General features: G+C 36.1%; 1 protein-coding gene across 1 annotated transcript in view; it reads right to left on the reverse strand.

The window, feature by feature from the left end:
* ANGPT1 (angiopoietin 1) overlaps nt 1–19,764 on the reverse strand; it is a 127,292-nt gene extending 107,528 nt beyond the window's left edge. The window contains exon 1 of the mRNA XM_026703561.2: nt 18,761–19,764. Within this exon, the coding sequence (XP_026559346.1) occupies nt 18,761–19,057 (297 nt within the window). The 5' untranslated portion in view covers nt 19,058–19,764. The remainder of the gene's footprint in view (nt 1–18,760) is intronic.
* Nucleotides 19,765–20,209: the final 445 nt, after the last annotated feature.

The raw sequence follows: 20,209 nt of genomic DNA on the forward strand, positions 1-20,209 counted from the left end.
ATCCATTTTTAATACTTTTATATATATATATATATATATGTCCATACCTGATATATAGTATACTGATATTACACACACACATACACACTACACACACACACACACACACACACACACACCACCACCACCACCACTAGCAGAATGGTAACCAGATTTCCATCCAGTGGTCAGCGTTTCCATTCAATAGCAAGCATTACCAAGTTACCAGAATATAAGACATCCCATGAAAATCAATACAAAAATTCTCACAATATTCCTAAGGAATTCCTAAGGTTCTTCAGAAGTTTGCTACGGGACAAAATCTAGAATGAACATAAATTATTCTAGAACATTTTAATAACTATAGAAGACAAGTGAGCACCTAGAATTTCTTTGCCTTCCTGTATAGCTAATGAGAGAAGCAGTATATCTGGGCATACTGTACGTACGTTCAGAGCGTGCATACATTTGTTCTCAAAGTCTTATTCTCACATACAGAAATACACAAGCACATAATGTGCAAAACCTCTGATTGGAAGTTGCTTTATTCTTATTCCACATGACTCTATCCAAGGAAGATCAAACATAAAACTTCTCCTACCTGCATAGTCCGGGTACAATAAATTTTCTTGCTAAAAATAGTATTAGTTGACAAAGAATGATCTATCCTGCACTGAGGAATGTGGACATAGAAACGCGGCTCATAGACCACAAATTGCTGATATATGCTCTAGACACATACATATATATGTTTAGAAGTAGCATTCATTAGGAATATGGTACAGATGAACTGGTCTTACATTTTAGGACCATTAATATGACTACCATGAACAATGGAAACATACCTTTAATCTTATATTTTTTAGATACAAATTCACAGGAAAGTGTTTTTTCTTCATCCATTGATTCTGAGATGGCATTTTAAGTGACAAAACATATTCATTCTTCTGCTGTCTTTTAAAATTTCCTAATATGGCTATTAAAAACGTTAATTCCAATCAGTTCTAGAGGGAAGTATTCCTCCAAAGTGAATTTAATGAATGGAAAGATTGCAAAGTTCAGGAAAGATTCATATTTGTCTCAGATACGCATGTGAATTTAAATGTTGACTACCCATAAAATACACCTTTGTTTTTGTTTTCAAATCTCTGGTAGAGCTAAGTTTTACATTGTGAACTTTTATATGTTTATCTGGGATTTGGGGATTTGTTTAGCACTTGGTAATGGAAATTTTTGTAAACAAAGCAATGCTTTGAGTTTTCCTCCTGGTGTTTTATTACCTGTGCTTTTCTTCCTTCCTTCTTTGCTTCTTCAAGGTAGCAATAAGGACCACCTGTTTCTCATCATAATTTTTCCCAGATGTGAAAAAAAATCAAACAGAAAGGCAAATTACTTTCCTCATTTAAAATAGTGCATTTTTTAATTCGGTTTACTATTTTAAGTAAAATACATTTCAGGTCTTCTCAAAATGCAACTAGCAGCACAGGAAGACTGTGATTCCTGGTGTTGGACAATTAAAGACTCTTGAGTAATAGAGTTATAAGTAGCATAGTCCATTTTTAACACTTTTTATTTTTTCTCTTTCATAAAAATGATGTCCAACCTGAAATATAGTTACTGAAGCTAAGTTACATATGCTCTGGAGTTTCATGCATCACAGCTTTCTAACTTTAAGTAGGCTTTCTATACCTAGAGGATTCTCTTGCATGTGATATGAATTCAACCATTAATTTTTGCAAGCCAATTTCACTGGCTCAGTTTACTGTTGAGATTTTATTCTGCTCCCACAATTCCCACCCCAACTTGATAACTTGCATCCCACCCCATTATATTATAATATATATTTGCTTTTCAATGAATGGAAACATCAGTTCCCTACTGGACAAATTAATAGCAGTAAACGATGTAACATGTCTATTAAGTGGGGATATCTTTGAATTTAATGACCAATTTATTAACAATAATAGCACAATAGTTACAGTTAAAATGTTAAACTAAACCATGCTTATCTTCTTGTGAATAAAAAAATACTCAAATTAGGATTTATGCTCTCTTCACCTATGTTCATGGGGAAAACCAAGAATCTAATACAAATAACCAATATGTTGGACTTGGATTGAGAAGATCTAAGTTTTAGTCCTTCATTTGAGCACATCTGAACAAGTCATTCTTTTAACCATTCTGGTTAACAAGGTTGTTATTGTGGAACTAAAAGTAGTGGGTTTGCTCATGTAAAGGTCCATGAGCTCCCAGATAGTGTCAAATATGTTTTCAGCAAGTAACTGAAATCAATTTAAAAATGAATCACCAATTTTTATTTTAGAACCCATCACAGCTGGGTATTCTATATAAAGTAGGATCATACCCAATTTTATTCTTTCATCACTAAAAACAGTGTTCCTAATAAGAATAAAGAATAATACCAATTCATGAAGATGGCATTTCCAAGCTATTTTTTTCATGGGTACAATGGCTCAGAGATCTTACATCAATAAATTTCAGATGGAGGAACAACATTGCTCTTCTACCACTAAGCCTTCTTCTTGCCTTTTGGAGCTTTTGAAGGAATGTAGATTATTGCTGCTGGAAATACAAAACTAGACTAAAATGATCATTTTGTTGTTCCAGCATGACTTTTACTGTATTCTTAATAAGTTCTTTGAGAACATCCTTCGAAAAGATTTGTGTAGGCATAGAAGGGAGCAGGAAAAATTAAAGTACTAGTGATAACAACAAATATTATGAAAGCAGTTAGCAGAAAACAGAAAACAAAACAGAAGCTGAAGCTGAACAGCATAAAAACAGAAAACTGAAATAGTAGACTAGTGAAGGATAAGTGTTCCAGTGATGGGTTCCTTAACCCATATCCTGCTGGCTAACCAAATCTTCCTGACACATCCATATTGCGCTGACCAGGGTGCTGATTGCTTGAACTAAATACAAGGGCAGGCAACCTGTTAGCCTGTGATTATTTGGAAATATTACTTCCCACCATCACTTAAAACTGACTTTGCTTAGGGAAATAAATGAGATTTGGCTTTCATGACTTCTGGAGTTCATCCTATTGATACCTTCTCTTCTATCATTTTACTCACCTACATGGTTTTGCAGCCCAACTTCATCTGAGACTCAATTGTCCCAGATTGAGGAGGTGCTAATGTGTGCAAGTAGGTGAAGTAATAAGCAAAATATTAAGGGGCATCTGTCTCAATGGGCTGATCTGTGGTGTCTCCTAACTTTTTCTGATATTCTTCCAGCACTTGAAAGAAAACTGGAAGAAGTTTTCATGGAGGTGCACTTTAGAAATGAATGGGCCACATTACTTTAAAAGGAACCTTGATATGATACTTCATTTGATTCTTCACTGAAACAAAGAAACCCAGTCAAGGATTTGCTTCTTTCAGTTCATGTTACTGAACAATATCCAGACTTTGTAATATTTTAAAATAGATTCACTAGAATCAAGAGGACAAAATATCACAATTAGTTTACATCCCTTTAACTTTTATTGAATTTATTCTAAGCATAGATAAGAAAATTTGATAATGTTTGTCATTCAGTTTTTTAGTTTCCTGATCATGAGTTCATCTTAAATAGTTTCCATACCTAATGGCAAATGCAACCTAAAAATGGTTCTACAAAATTTTTTTACAGGAATATTGCCAAATATATTTTCATAATACATGCATTTTTCTATAAATTTTTCTTGGTTTGCATTTTTGGCATGCATTCTTTTCCTAATGTTATTTATATTGCATGAATGCTTCTCCTTAATATATGAATTTTCATTTGATGTTAAGATAACTGACTTGCAAAATTCTAAAATATCTTTCTAGTTTGTGTATAAGTCAGGAGTTAAACAAACGGTCTAAAGGTATTTCTCTTCTGTGGCGAATTCTAAATATCTTTAGATCTGGCTCTAACACATTGTAATAAAATCTTGAGGTACCCAAGGGATAATGAGTTGAATGGATTTTTAACTGGACAGAACTAGTTCAAGTTAAATTCTTGTTGTGTCCCTCTTATCTAAATCCCAAAGTTTAGGAAAAGAAACATGCTTTATGAGGTGGAATAATCTAATTAAAGTCAATGAAGCTTCATACAAAACAGATAAAGTTATTTTGATTTATTGTGCAGTGTTCATTACATACCAAAGTATAAATGCTTGCACACACACACACACACACACACACACACACACCAAAGATTTCAAAAATAAGAATTGTGTTGGATTTGCTGAGATCTTCCCAAAGCAGAAGTGAGTTATACGACAAGACTTAAAACCACCCAGGTGTTTCCAAAGCGGAGAGAATCCAGCCTATAATTAACTGTGACTAAAATAGGGTCAGTTTACAGATAGTTTTCAATATTCTATCAAATTAATGTCTTGCTTAGGGGATCAAGAATGTAAGGAGGTTTTGCTTAAATTCATGTAATTTTGTTCAGGGGAAGGGAGCCGTGACCTTTCTGAGAATTTTGGTCTACAGCCCTATCCTTCTTTACCAGTGACAATGCTGTCTGGAACTGATAGATCTTGGGAGTCCAGCAGACTCTGGTGGGTCATATGTTAACAATTTGTATATTTTGAACAGAATCTTTCTTATTGCACTCTATGTGAGAATTGGGGGGAGGAAAAACAGTTCAGTCTTTCATAATCAATTTTCATGAAATAATGCAGAAATGCTGTAAATCTACCCACAAAAGTTCTATGACATGTGAAGGTAATAATTATTGATAACTGGTGTCAAGTAATTGACTTTCTATTTAAAGTATATCAGGGAAATCTTCAATGTATTTTCTTTGCCTTTTTCTTTTTAGTTGCCCTACAGGATCAAAAGTTGCAATGCTAAGTTCTCTGACTATTGTAAACAGCTATGTAGAGTTATGAATGTCATAATGGCCACCACTTATGATAGTTTTAAAAGGATAACATCTCCTAGTAGAAATTCCTTTCCACCAAGTTTTCATTTAGGCCAGGGGTCCCCATCCCTCAGGCCATGACCCGCTACTGGCCGTGGCCTATTTGGAACCAGGGGCACAAGTTGCAAGCCGGCATGTATGCACATGGGTGCACAGCTCAACTTGCTCAAGTTGAGCTGTGCACGCATGTGCATGCATACCAGCCCACTGTTCGCATGGCCCGTTTCCCCTAAACTCCCCCCACGCACCAAGCCCCCAAGCTTAGGTAGCATGTTAATCCCTATCTACAAATCAAAAACTGAATTCTGTCTGTTTAGGAAGAACATCAATACATTCAAACAGCTTCAGTAAATATAATTATTTATTTCTTCAAACGAAGAACTATAGCTGCATGAATTTTCTTAACAGCTATAACCAAATATAAAGGAGCTATTGATAATATTATTAACGATGAACAATGTAGGTTGTTGTTACTATAAAGGATGCAATTACAAGTTAGAATAACATTTCTTCAACAACTTTGCCCAAAAGTCCCTGACAAGAATAGCAAGAATGTTCAAGAATAAATCCGAAAAATGTTGGAAATGTCATCAGACACCTGGCTCATATTACCATATGTGGTGGGCTTGTGCGGATGCTAAAAAATACTGGACTAAAATCCACATGTGGTTGGAAAAAATGACAAAAAAAACATATAGACTTTAAACCAGAGATATTTTTATTGGGAATTTTACCTGAAATATATAGTAAAGACTTGAAATAACTGATTGTAAATGTATTAACAGCGGCTAGGATTGTATTTGCTAAAAACTGGAAAAATGAGAAAATACCATCACAGGAGGAAATCATTAAGAAAATATTGCAATGTGCTGAAATGAGTAGATTGACATTTGAAATTAGAGAACAAGAGGATAAACAATTTTATAAAATTTGGGGTCTTTTCTATCAGACAAAAAATACAGTAATGAAATTGTAGACTTTTAGAAAATAATAAATGTATAAAGATGTACTTCTTTCTTATTATATCTACAAAATGATTTTAGGATAGATTTGGGATGATAATATGAACTGTTATAAAATAAACTAAGTAAATTATGATTATCTTGTAAAACATGAATGAATAAAAGTATAGTCAAATGATTGATTAATAATGATACTAAGGTATTTAATTTTTGATTGAAAATATGAGATTATATGCAATGTAATTGTAATTGAAGACTACAAAATGGAAGCACAAAACAATTTGTAAACCAACCGGCACACTGTATGTACACATATGGAAGATAGCTTGATGTTTTTATGCTTTGTTTGTTTATGTTTGTTTTTAAAAACCAATAAAAAAATTTAAAAAAAAACTTTGCCCAAAAGTAATACTGTATGTATATGATGTTCATGGCCACTACTTCAAAGTCTAGATTATGGCAGCCATACAGACCACAAAATTAGCAAGAAGGTATGATTGCTGGAACTAGACTTGTTCTTTGTTCTAAAATATCTGTGTGTAAAGTATCAGCTTTTTATAGAATGGAAGCTATATTTTAGCAGCAGTGGCTTTCCTTTACCCACCCATAATCCTAATCAAGATTAAATCAAAAACTGTTTTTGTTTGTTTTAAGGCAAAGTTTATAGCCTCTAAAATACTGCATCCCTTAAAATCTGCCCTTGAAAAGATCACTCTAATTTTTTACCAACATGGTAAGAATTGATGTTTCAAACAGCTGCTTCTTAGATTTGACCTGAGCAAGGCTGTCTATATAATACTGGAGTGTATCTTTAGAAAGATAATTCTCTCCTATTGGCTGACAAATTTTGAATATACATTTTAAGGCAACTGAAGGGGCCAATTCTTTCTCTGTGGCTTGGAAGGATGATATCTGGAAAGTTATTTAGAATATAAAATGTTGTTTGGAATATAGCTTGAGCAGACATCCCTTGAACTTTTACAGCCATACAAAATATTTTCTAAAAAGATCAAATATTTCAAAGGACAGATGTTTATAAGTTTCTTAAAATTTCAAAACAAAAGGCAGCCCTGCTTGGTGGTTGTTTCAATAACCAAGTTTTAGCGAGAAATGGCTTCTCAATGCTGATTGTCATTATACCTTATACGATATGGAAGTCTTAGCAAGATCTCAATATGTAATAATTTAAACATCCTTACGAACATACATTGCTCGCTATAGTTTATTTAATTTTCTTAATATATCTCTTTAAAGCCACTTCTGTATAACTCTTGGAGTTTTGAGAGATTTATATGTCATTTCTAAGATGAAAAACACAAAGGAAGGAAAAGCAAAGAGGAAATGTAAATCGTGGGAAAATGTAGGGAAGAGTATACTTTTTAAATTGAATTATTAATTTTGTACTTCTCTTAGAAGCTACAATTTAAACATTTTATCTTTCCATTTTTGAGACTCAGATTGAAATATGATTCAGTTTTAGTTGTGTATCAGTTTGTCATTTATTTTTGATTAACCCAATCTTTTCTAATTCTGAATATAATCTATTTCAAAGGGTCACTTTCCCAGTAGCTTCATATTTGAACATGTTCTCCAGAAAAAAAAACCCTTTATTTTGCACATTCACAGTTTATAGGTTAACATATTTTATTTCAATTGGAAATTGAAATGAAAAAATCTGATTTTACAGCCTGCAAAATGCCAATAGTTTTCAATAGAAAAAAAAATACCTTAATACTTTCAAACAGAGGTGGTATTCAGCAGGTTCTGACCAGTTCTGGAGAACCAGTAGTGGACGTTTTGAGTAGTTTGGAGAACCGTTAGTGGAAATTTTGAGTAGTTTGGAGAACCGGCAAATATCACCTCTGACTGGCCCCTCCCCCATTTATTCTCTGCCTCCCGAGTCCCAGCTGATCGGCTGGGTCTTCTTTTGTTGCCCTGCACAGGAGAACGGAGCTGGAAAGCAGATTAGTGGGGTGGGAGGGAATGGAGATTTTACAGTATCTTCCCTCCCATGCCCACCAAGCCATGCCCACCAAGCCACACCCACCAAGCCACGCCCACAGACTCAGTAGTAAAAACATTTGAATCACAATACTGCTTTCAAAGCTTGGTTATTGTCTTGCAGACATTTTATTAAATAGAGAACATGATCCATGCTAAGTAATGACATGTCTGCAATAAAACAACTAAACTCAGGGAGAAACAAGGACCTCACAAATAGGTTTATTGACTGAAAAATGAACAAAAACTATTTTGAAATCTTAATTATAGTAAAAACAGACACCATTATCATCATTAATAATCATAATGGATCTGGAGCAAATAGGGATTCTCTTGGTCACAATATTTTTTGTAACACACATATACTGTTGTTATAGATTATAATCCATAACTTGATCTGTCCCCATGGACCTCTGAATGAGGCAGACTGCCCTATTTCTTTAAGATTGGAGAGACAATATGGAAATTAAAAATTAAAAAAGAAGTACTTTTGTTGTGGAGAACAAAAAATAGTTGGCTGTACAGAATTCCATGTGTGCTACAAGCATTGGATCCAGAAGAAGCCAAAAATTGGCTGTTCCAATGCTCTTACTTCCAGTGGGATTTTCAAGAATCTAAATGCATATACAACTGCAGCTGGTTTCTAAACAAAAACCAAATGATACATTTACCCATTTTTATCCAACTGCTGAAAAAACAAACCCATGCCAGCCAGCTACTCTTTGTTGTTTGGCGTCTTGCTGTGTTTACAGTGATGACATATTCTAAATAAACTGCAGATTTTCTTAGATTAAAATATTGTTCAGTCTGATTTGTATGGATCTAAAACCATGGACTCAAGCAGATTTTTGTCCATAATGATTTAAATATATAGGATCCTATATTAATAGAGGTATTCAAACGAGGTCTCTGAGACCAGTAAGGGGTCACTAGAAAGGCATACTAGCAAAGCACTGATGAAGGAAAAAGTGGATGGTCCGTTATGATATGGATCTTCTTCAAATCCTAGCAAACATTTGGAAAGACTAAAGAATACCATGGATTTAAAAGGATTTGAGATTTGCTTTTTGTTTGTGAAAAAGCCTTTTCTTATAACCACTTACATATACATCCATGTTTTAATTGCTGCCAAAACTGTTGGTCTTTACTAATAATTTCCATGTTGGGTGCCCCAAGACTCATTGCAGGCATTTTGTGGATTCCTGGTATTTGAAGAAATAAAGCCTTTAACAACTTTCAACCACATGAATGGAAGAAAAAATATTTAATGTTAAAAGCTGCCAGCTATTTCATTTTGGAAGACCAACTGCATTGATTTGGGGTGGGGAAAATGCTTATTCTATAATTGTAATCATCGAAAGCCTAACGTTCTTCTTGGCTAAGTATCCCAAGGCATTAAGGGAAAACCTAATTCCTTACCCAATCATAATGACAGTTGCACCATGGGGAAACTTTTTTCTAAGCCAGAAGACAATAATGCTTAGCTTTGCTTGTTTTTAAAGCTCAGTGGAACAGTTTATGCTTTCTGTACAGAAACAGGCACTTCCAATCCTAACATCTTCAATTCAAACTAAGTACCAATCACTGGCATTGAAGGACTTTGTTAGAAAATTAGGTGTGATAATATAAATCAAATGATCCAGTGATAGACAAAGTAGGTCAATAATTTCAGTAGGGCAAAATATTCCTGTACACTAATGAAAACAGAATAGAAATGAGAGGAAAAGCCATAATTCTGCATATCCTCACATTTAACTTTTTTAAAATTTTGCACGCTCCAGTTAACATTTACATGGACACTTGTAGCATGCAAGAAGGATTTGTGCAGAGAGAGAGTGGGGGAGGGAGGGAGACATAAAAATAATACATCAAAATTTTCTAAAAATACTTTTTTAGAAAGCCTTGCTTTTAAAAGAAAAATATGCTATGCAAACTGACCCAGAGAATAAAACATAACCAGGCATAGCACTGCCAGTGATCTTTTTGTGTCCAATTTTGCCTTTAAACAAACAAGCAAAACACTGAAACTGACATGAAGAAAACTAAATCAAAAGTTTATGATCAGAGTATGAAAGTAACCAAAAATGATATATGCCTTTATTCCTAGAACTAAGTCAATAAAATCTAAAGAATTGATCAGTGCTGGAGGGTCAAAATGAATGACCTTGGCCAACTCTTTTAACAGTTACGACCTAATGACCACATTTAATCAGAAGAATGTAGATGGACAGTTGATAATTTAATATCTATCACGCTGCCTGATGTCTATCTATGGTGCTTACTGGATGCTGCCCAAGTCACTTGTTTTGTGAGATGGGAGATTATATAAATTGAATAAATAAATAAATAATCTCACTGTGCTTCCTTTGCTTCCCCCCCCCCCCCAAGCACACACATTTGGGCACCTTGGTTTGCAATAGTAGTGAATATCTGTAGTTCGGGTGTAGGGTGAGGGTGGAGGTTCATTCTCCGAGCTTGTGGGTTGGTTTCCAAATGTTTCATTACCAGGCTAGTTAACGTCTTAGGCAGAATATAGGGAATGTCAGTGTTGGTGTTTTGCTTATAAGGGCTTCGTGTGGTCAGTGGCTCATGATGGGAAGGTCATTTCAGGTAAGGAACATGTCAGGTGAAAGTCTTGTGATGAACTTGTAATGGGTCAGGTGTGGGTCATATCAAATGAGGATCTTATCTTGGATCAGGTGTGGATCTGCTCTTGGACTCTCAGCCTGATAGCATCTAATTAGCTACTTGTTACTATTTATTTTCTGTACCCAATCCTATTTCTCATTCAGTAGCCCTCTGCTGGCCTTAGTTTTTGGCTGCTGATGTGAATGCCAGGTCAGTCTGTAGAAACTCCTCAACCATTCACTTATCACGGATGAGAAGGCTGACCTAGTGTGTTTCATTGAAACTTCCTTGGGTGCCAAAAAAGTGTTACCCATTAGGCTGTTGGTTTGAATTCCGAGCTTGGCAATTCAACTGTAAATGTTTTGTCACCATTTGAGGAGACATCATTAGTGCATTGTGAATTGAATTTAAAACCCACTGACGATGTGTCCTCGAATGGTGATGAAACGTTTGTAACCAAATTGCCAAACTCAGAGCTCAAACCAACAACCTAACTACCAACCTGAGGTACTTTCAAAGACATTTTAGTGTTACCTATTTCAAAGAGGGTTTTTGGTGTGGTAGCAAAAGTTCCCAGGCAGCAGTGTGGGAATAGCTATGGTTATCTTAGAGACACTACTCCATAGATAAATAAATGCTAGATGGCTGTAAGAATCAATAGGAACCATTGCTATTGTGTATCAGCCTCCCTACTGCGTAGCAATTTCCCTGCCAAAGTTCCTGTCCTTTGTGTCTGGAGGATTTGAATGAGGAGCCCCTGCTTCAGCTCAGTCCTAGTAGATCTAGGTTTCAGTCCCTGACTCTTCACTTTTGTTCAGGATATGATAGTGCTGCTCCAAACAGAAGTAGTGCTCCGTTTGGGCTCTCCTGGATTCATGGCTCCTATTTGATCAACAGATAGCAGCTCTTTGGAGGTTCTGTTGACAGTCACTCATATTTTAGTTACCTCCTGAGCATACTAGTACAATGTACCCAACATGGAGCTGGCTTTAAAGAGAATTAGCAAGTTACAACTGTTTAAAAATGAATTAGTATGGGCAGTTATGAGCACACTTGTTGTGCACCTATTATGCCTCTGCTTTGTGAGATGCAAATGCAATTAAAGTTGCTGGTGGTCTCCTATAAAGTCCATTATGAAATAAAGCTGGGTTATTCACAGACTTCTTCTTCCAACCCATTAGACTCCACAGAAAAAGCATGTCACAGGTCCTGTCAATTCAAAAAGGTCATCCGATGGGAGTCCCTTAGAGCACTTTTCCCTTATAGCACTTACCTATGGAACACACCCACCTCCCCTGAAGGTGAGACTGGCTACAATCCTGTTGGTCTTCCCCAATGTGGTTGAAGACATGGCTATGTTCCCAGATTTGGAGGTCAGATTGTCAGGTTCAGCTTGAGGGGTGATTATATTAATTGTGGTTTGATTGCTTTTTAATCCTGGCTAGATGTATTTTATTTCCACTTGGTTGTGTTACTAACTGTTAACTATACAGAGTCACCAGGATGAGATGGGCACTACATAAATGTAATTAACGAAACAAGTAATTCTTCCTTTTGGTTGTAGTTGAGGAAACTTAAACTAGATTCCAGTTTCCCAATTTGTTTGTTTGTTTATATTTCATGTTTCTAGACCACAAATCTCCCTCGGGGAAGGATTCTGGATGGTGTACAGTATAATATCAGCATATAAAACCTTGTATAAAATCAGAATTAAAATATCAAAGTCATCTCACTTACACAATCTTTCAAAATTTTAATCAGAGGTTGATCTGGGCTGGCCCTCAATGGCTTCTTTATGATATTGTATTACAGTGTGTAACATAGAGGCTCTTCTCAGCAATGCAACAGATACAAATAACATATGGCATAAAGTGTGAGTGAATGTGTGTGTGTGTGTGTGTGTATGTATGTTTAAGGGTGATACTGCTCATTATATTTGAAAGTGTGAGTATCAGCTGTTCTACAACTGGGACAAATGACATTATTTTTAAAAATACAAAAAAGTGTCTATTGCCCCACCAGACAAAATAACCTTGTAAAGGTTATCTTAATGATCCTATTACTTTAGGAAAGAATTACCTATCATTTAGGAAAATAACCTATTACTTACCTTCTTATTACTTGGGAAAGAATTTTTGATGTTCAGGATACCTTGTTTTAGAACACAGCAACCATTCTGATTCTAGAGAAGGATGGCAAATGCTTATTCTGGTAGTATTGCATGTGAAGAAAAATCAGGTGATAAAGCAGTCATACTGAAGAAAGGCTAATTCCACCAGAGATGTAACAGACACAGCGTGGTGGAAAAAGCTCTCAAAATCTTAAAGTAGTGATATTGCTGTAGAAGATTTGTTAGGTCAGGATTAGAGAAGAATGTAAAGGTTATAATGCTCATATCTAGCTGGGGCTCAGATAATCAAGCCACATTGACAGAGAATTAAGGGGAATAGATGAATTAGGCTGGGATGCTTACTGAAAATTTCTGTAGTTAGTAATTTTGCATAATTCATATGGGAATGTTAGCTCCGTTGTATATCTATTATGTGAAATATCAATTCATTCAACTTTTGTTCAGTTCTTTTAGCTTTGTTCCTAATTATTGTCCACAAATTATCGTTAGATTAATGATATTGCTAAATTTCATAGTTTCTTGATTTGGAATACAATCCTTAGAGATTCCTAGTACTGCCTTCTAAACACAACATACCATAACTTTCCACTTTAACTTCTTTCTCTACATAGCAGCAAATTCTTCTTTTCCTTAAACATTTAAGAAGCCCATGTCATGGCAGTGCCAAGAACACTAAAAAATGTATTGTTGGCCCACCATGGGCCAAAAAATAAAGGAAGAGTGAAGGAAAGGTAGGAGTTCATAGGGTGAGAGGTGAAGAGGCTGATTCACAATATGCTCTGTATCATTAGAAATTAAATGAAGCCTGGAAATATTTATCATTAGACAAGATTGTTCTCCAGTGCCTTAAAAAATTAGGAAGAGTTTATTCTGGGAAATGTCTAGTACCCATAAGAGTAAGCATCAACATGACAAAATGAAGGGCACAAAGTCATGACCCATGATCAAAACCAAAACATTTGCTTTTGCAATGTGCATTATGAATATGTTTTGTATTTGCTTCACTTTACCATTCTATGGACTATGTTGGCACCTTAGAATACCAGGACTATCCTGGGAATACATGGGAGCATTACAGTCCCCCATTGGCCAATCAGACTAAAATAGCCACTGCAGTAGGTCAGTGGAGAGGGTGTTCCATGTCACCAAACCTTAACCTCTTTCCTGCATTAGAGAAGTTTGCTGCCACTCTTTCTCTCTAGCTTTTTGTCCTGGAAGACTGGCAAGCAAATAAAAGAATTGTTGGAATTGGGCCAGTTTTAAGATAAGTCTAATTTAACTAATTGGGTCAGTGATCAATTTTCAAAGTTTCTACCACATATTGACCCATGAATGTGTTGTGAGAAGGGGCCACTATTTCTCAAAGGATACTTAAAGGATAAAATAGGCAATTCATTGTAGAGAAACCTGAATTCTTTAGTTGAAAGTGGCATATGAAAGGGACAGACAGACAGGCAAGATAAATAGTCAGGTGTAGTTAAAAAAAGCTATCCACGCATAAGAAAAATTAAGATTTCCTTCAAATGTCTGTACTGATGTTCGAAGGGCAGAGTGTAAGCATGTTATAAGTCTAATCCAATTTTTTATTCACACAATATATGTCACAAAGCACTGTAACTTTGCATAACATGAGTAAATGTTTTAAAAGTCTAAATCCAATTTTGTGTTCACACAATATAATGAGCTATAATGTGCTATAATGAGCTATAACTCTATGATGAGTTTCACATAGCCTTAAAATGTGAAAACAAAACTAAGCTAAAGCTGAGTATATATGGGATCACTAGACCTTTAACTGACTAGGTTAGGTCAGTTATATTCTATTACTCATGTGGGAGTGTGTTTTCCTCCACAATCATAACAGCACTGACCTACTGTCTTCCTTATTAAATATCTTTAACAGATTCAGTAAAAAAAAAAAATCAATGTAAGGGCAGAATCACAAGTGAATATGATACTATGTGTATAGGTTTTTAATGTCCAGATAATCAAGAAATATTTCTTTTTACTTTTACACAGGGATGTCACCAAATTTAAAATGAGGGGAGAAAAATTAACCAAGGTCAGAGTACAACAATAATAATATATAACATATTCATATAGCGCTGGGAAATACTCCTGCCTGAAACCCTGAAGAGCCACTGCTGGTTTATGCAGATGGGAGGTAGACAACCTGTTGCCCTCCAGATGTTTTGGATCACATCTCGCATTCGCTATAATCAACAGAGACATTAATCTGGGGATATGAAAGCAGTCCAAAACTTCCATAGGAAATTATGTATCCTAGAGAATTATGATTATTATATTCCTTGTTTCCTTACTTTAAACTATCAATTTCTCATTTTGGTACAAGTCAAACAATATCTAGATTTTATATGCACTATCTAAAACACCATCTCCCAAATTAGATCTTTCCAAATATGTTGGACTTCGACTCCTACAATTCCCATCCAGCAGAGGACATATGGGAATTGAAATTTGTCACATCTGGAAGACACCAAGATAGGAAATGGATAAATGGATGCCATGGAAACATCTGCATAGTTGTGAAGCTATTTGTGGTTCTATTGGTACCATACATTTGGGTTAGTTCAGCATGGGGAAAAAATGCTGAAATATTGCCAAGCTCAAAAAAATTCAGACAGTTCTTCTTTGACAAAGTTTAAATACTGAAATTATAACCTAAGCATTTCAATACTGCACAACAGCCAGTTATTGCAAGGAATAAAAAAAACAACAGTATGTGATCTGTTTAATACTGTTAGAACAAACATGACAGATATGAAACCCAGGGTTAAATAGTGAATGAAGTTATCCTTGTTAAAATAAATACTTTGAAGAAAAACTGTAAATATGTTTACCAAGAATCTTCTCGTAGTTTTGGCAAAGCTAGTCGATTGTTACTAAACTAAATTATCTTCCAGCCAATCATATCAACATTAATAATCGGATATGCAAATATAAATGCTTACAGCAGGAGTGTCAAACTCACATCGTCACATTATCATTGTCATGTGATCTATCATGACTTTTTCCCCTTCACTAAAATGAGGGTAGGGGTGGCCAGCACATGAGGTATCTGGCCCACAGGCCATGAGTTTGATACCCTAGCTTACAGTCGAACAAGGAAATTTTTAGTTTCAATTGAATTGACAGTTCAGTGTAAGAAGAGTTTTCCAATATTTCTTTTTCTTTTTCCAACATTGGAACGTTTCTTCTAGATTAGCTAAACTAAGACCCTTACAATGTCAGCTTGCCAGTTAAGCATGTTTTAGATTCAGTCCCCTTTCCAAAGTGTAAAGATTGTATTTTGTGTTTGTATGCATGTATATTTATGACACGTTCTAATACTAAACAGTTTTAATGAATGTGATATATTACAGCAACAGCACGAAAACACAGATAGACGCAAGTACTGTGCAGTGCTGCATATGTGTGTGATATATATCAATTGATGTCTGGGATCACAGCCACAGAAGCAGCAATGTTTCTAATTTACTCATCCGCTGCAATGTATTTTCAAATAGCACATTACTGGAAATGACATCTTTAAAAAGTCATTCATGAATATAAATCTATGCTTCAATGCATTTCATGTTTTCTGTTACATATTCCTTGCTATTAAAATTACTGTCCCAATGTGCTGTATTGACAGCAACAATGAAACAAATGAGCTAAATAAACCAAGATTTGACAGCTGAAGGCTACAAAGAAACTTGCAATACCCAAACAACTTTTTCAGACTTCCAAAACTACCTACAGTATCTTCATAGTTTCTGAAAGATGTCATTCCTGCTAACATAGAGTAAATGGCTAAAATGAGATTTAACTTAAAGTTGAAATAAAGGAAACACCCCCACCCCCCCCCATTTAATTCCCCAAACCAAGGAAAACAATCAGAAATATCCCAGTCTCCTAATCCCTGCAGCTATCACATCTGTAAAATATTAAGTTGGACCCTGGGCATCCAAATTTTATCTCCCCTGGACTATGCAGAAACTGTTATAAAGTACTCAGAGAGTCCAATAGGAATGACTCATGCTTTATTCTATGGAATAGCACTGCAGAAAGATATGTGATGTTTATCCACCTGCTAAACATTTTTAAGGCAACTCAAGGGAAAGCTTTCCTTCACTTTCTAAATTTGGAGAGCCACTGAAAATTGCAAGTCTTAGAGATACTGTTTTGTTGCTAAGTGTCTGTTCGTCACCTATTTTCTTTTCGAACATGATGGTCAGCTGCAAATCAAAGGATTCCACGGTTCTCCAAAGACTTATTTTTCTGTTTGTAAAAGAGTGAGCTTAGTTCAGTCCCTAGTGGTCAATTACAGAACACAAACAATTTCCTTAGATGTGATTTTGCAGGGCAGTTCTTTTCAGAAGGGAAAAAGGAAAGGAAAAGAAAAGGGGAATCTTCTGCCTTGCAGAAAAGTTTGTGCAAACTGATGCAATTAATGAATGAATGAGTCGACTGCATCACATTTCAAGGTCTCACCATTTACATGAAAGCCTCCTCTCGCTAAACTCAAGTATGCGGTTTCAAGATGCAGTCCTATACACATTGATTTAGGAGTCACTCTTGTTGACTTCTGTGGGGCTGATTCCCTCTTATGAAGAGAGAAAGGGAATGCAGTCCATCATATGAGAACCGATCTCATCCAAGCATGAGAAAGGCAAGGTTTCCACCAGAGCAATTCTTCTGATTGCTACCTATATGTGGAAATGAACCATGCCACCTGACAGCTTTTGAAAAACAAAAACAAAATCTTTGGCAAGCCTATCTTGATGTGACTCAAAAGTACATTTTGTCATTTTCAAATGCTTGAAGGTTTAACTGGCAAAAGGAAAAACAGGGTTCCTCTTTGTGATTTCCCTCGGCAGGACCAGAAGAAGTGAATGCAAATTGGGAGGACCAGATTTTGGTTCAACGTTTGGAATGAGAAATTTTACAGGGTGACACAGATTGCCTGGGCAGCTGGAGGCTTTCAAACAGAACTAGAGAGCCTTCATTCAGGGAGGTCCTTCTATGAGCAGTGGGCTGGGCTGGATGACTTCCAACCCATTTCCAACGCTAGTATTCTATGATAGATTAAGTAAATAGTTACATGTTTGCCTTCTAAGAATGAAATTCTATGTGCTATTCTCTAGGAGTAAATCCTATAAAACACTTTTGGAAGTGTTTACTGATACTGAGAAAGTATCCTGAACATAGAGTGCTGCACATGCTTATTTTGTAACATTCATTTCAAGTTTCAGGGAACACATGCACCACTTTGGGGAATGGGATAATTAACGAAGAGTGTGTGGAACGCACAACACCGAGGAAACCTCTCAATTTTCATTTAGTTTCTTGTCAAAGTGATTGCAAACCACTTAGGACGGGTCCACCATAAGCCTTATTCAAAATATGAGCAGCTCTTAAAATTAGAATTAATTATCTGATCTCTTTTTTAAAAAAATTATCCTGATTTTACTATAGTTCTACAGAGAAAGGCACAGTGCTTTCTTTCAGCCAAGCATTTCCACTGAAGCACACATCTAACACTGCTAACACACAGCAGGTTTTTGCTTAAATGAATCCAAAAATTATAAGAGGAGTCCAACAGTTTATCTCTGTGCTACAATGCACGAAATAGTTAATTTTACTTAAAACCATTGCTTTCTGAGCTAGCACAGTGTCAAAGGTTGTTTCAGTGATAATGGTTTCTGCTAACCTTTGATGTTTTTTGTCCCATGCAAGTAGCTTTGTTTTTATTTTTTTTTTAAAAAAGGAAATCTTTATAACAAAAAGCCTATGGACAAAAAATACTGACCACAGGGACTTCAAACAACATGGAAATCATTCTGAAAACACCTTGTACTTGTTAAGTTACTTCTAACAGTCAGCCCGTCAAGCTATCCACCTGGACATTGATCATTAGCTCCCTTGGCTGGACGTCCCTGAATTTCTTTAAATCACTTTGAAACCAACAAGCCAACACCTGCCAATCAGTCACCAAACTTTTATTGGCAGTTATTCTCACTGAACAGTTTTCAGGGTGTTCCTAAGTTGATGAGGGCAGCAAACTTAACATCTCCATCGGAATGGTACATACATCATGCAGGAATCAATACAGGTGTTAGAGCAGCTCTAAACTTACCTTTTGTAGCCACTGGGTGTAATTTTCCATGACATGCTCCAGCCGCTGCAGTTTCTGGGAGGAGAAATCTGTCTCAATGTGAGGGGCATCCCTTTGCAGAGCGTTGGTGTTGTATTGGTCAGAAGAGCTTTCACGACAGTTTCCATCCTGTTCAGGAAGTATGAATGTGTAGGTGCACTGGCCATGCTGAATCCGATTATACCTTCGACCATTGGGCTCTGGAGCCCGGCGTGGACTAGTGCAGTTGATGTGCTTCAGAAGAGAAGCAAGGAACACAAACCAAAAGAAAATGGTCATATTACTAACCCGTTTCTGTCCTGCTCTTGACACCTTGATCCAAACCTCCTCTCCTCTCCTTTGCCTTCCTTCACCCCCCTTCCCCTCTTTTTAATGTTTGCTTTGCCTTTAAGGATTTCTTTAGGGGATAAAAAGATAAGGAAAAGGGAAGAAGGTTCAGAAAATAATAGTGAGCTTTTCTTTAAAAAAAGAAAGATTATTTCTAAATCTCAATACTTCCTTAGCTAAAGCAGGAGCAGTTTATTGCAATAGTAGCAGAGATTTATGGTTTCCTCTCTGTTATACTTCAGCATGCAGTCTCCTGGACTCAGCTGCCCAGGAATAGCCTCTGAGTCTTTCTTCTACTCTAGCTGCCGCTGAACTGCTATTTTGTCTGAGACCTCAGCGTGTTTTATTAAGGTTGTACATTCAAGCCAAGTTGGAAGCTGGCAGCCTTTCACGAGATGACTTGACAGGAATGTGTGTGCGAGTGTGTCAGGGATGCCTGATGCATTTGGCAAAGAGAGATCATCTTACACGCTGGCTCGAAACATGCCCTCAAACATGTATTCCTGCTTAGCTCCTCCTGCACACAAGATGACTGAGACCATTTGCCTAAGCTGAACAAGACCGACAGTCCACCTTAATAGACTTCCTACTTGGAGACTGAACTATTAAAATGTACTTAGAGGGACCAAGCTTGTTGTAATCCCTCCCCAGTAAACATTAACATACAGACCACTGCACATGGAAAATATCTGCTGCTATCCTAGAAGAGTTAGGAGACTGTGTGATTCTTTTCGGAAATGCTAAATTGGGGAAGGAACTGAGAAATGAAGGAATAAAGAGTGAGATTGCCAGTACAGCAAGATTGTTTCTCTTACTTAAGGCACAGGAACCTTGCTGTATTAGAGATTTTATTTATTTGTTTGTTTGTTTGTTTGTTTGTTTATTTATTTATTTATTTATTTGTCAATCGCTTACAAGATAATAGGTGTAAGGATAAACATAGTTATGAATACAAGAAATGAGTACATATAAGAAAAATAAAAGAAACAATAGGACAGGGACAGTAGGCACTTTGGTGCACTTATGCACACCCCCTACAGGCCTCTTAGGAAAGGGGTGAGGTCAAATAGTAGAAAGTCTAAGGTTAAAGTTTTTGGGGTTTGG

Source organism: Pseudonaja textilis, chromosome 3 (genome assembly GCF_049901715.1).
Source record: "Pseudonaja textilis isolate UNSWEBS1 chromosome 3, rPseTex1.2, whole genome shotgun sequence".
NCBI lineage: Eukaryota > Metazoa > Chordata > Lepidosauria > Squamata > Elapidae > Pseudonaja > Pseudonaja textilis.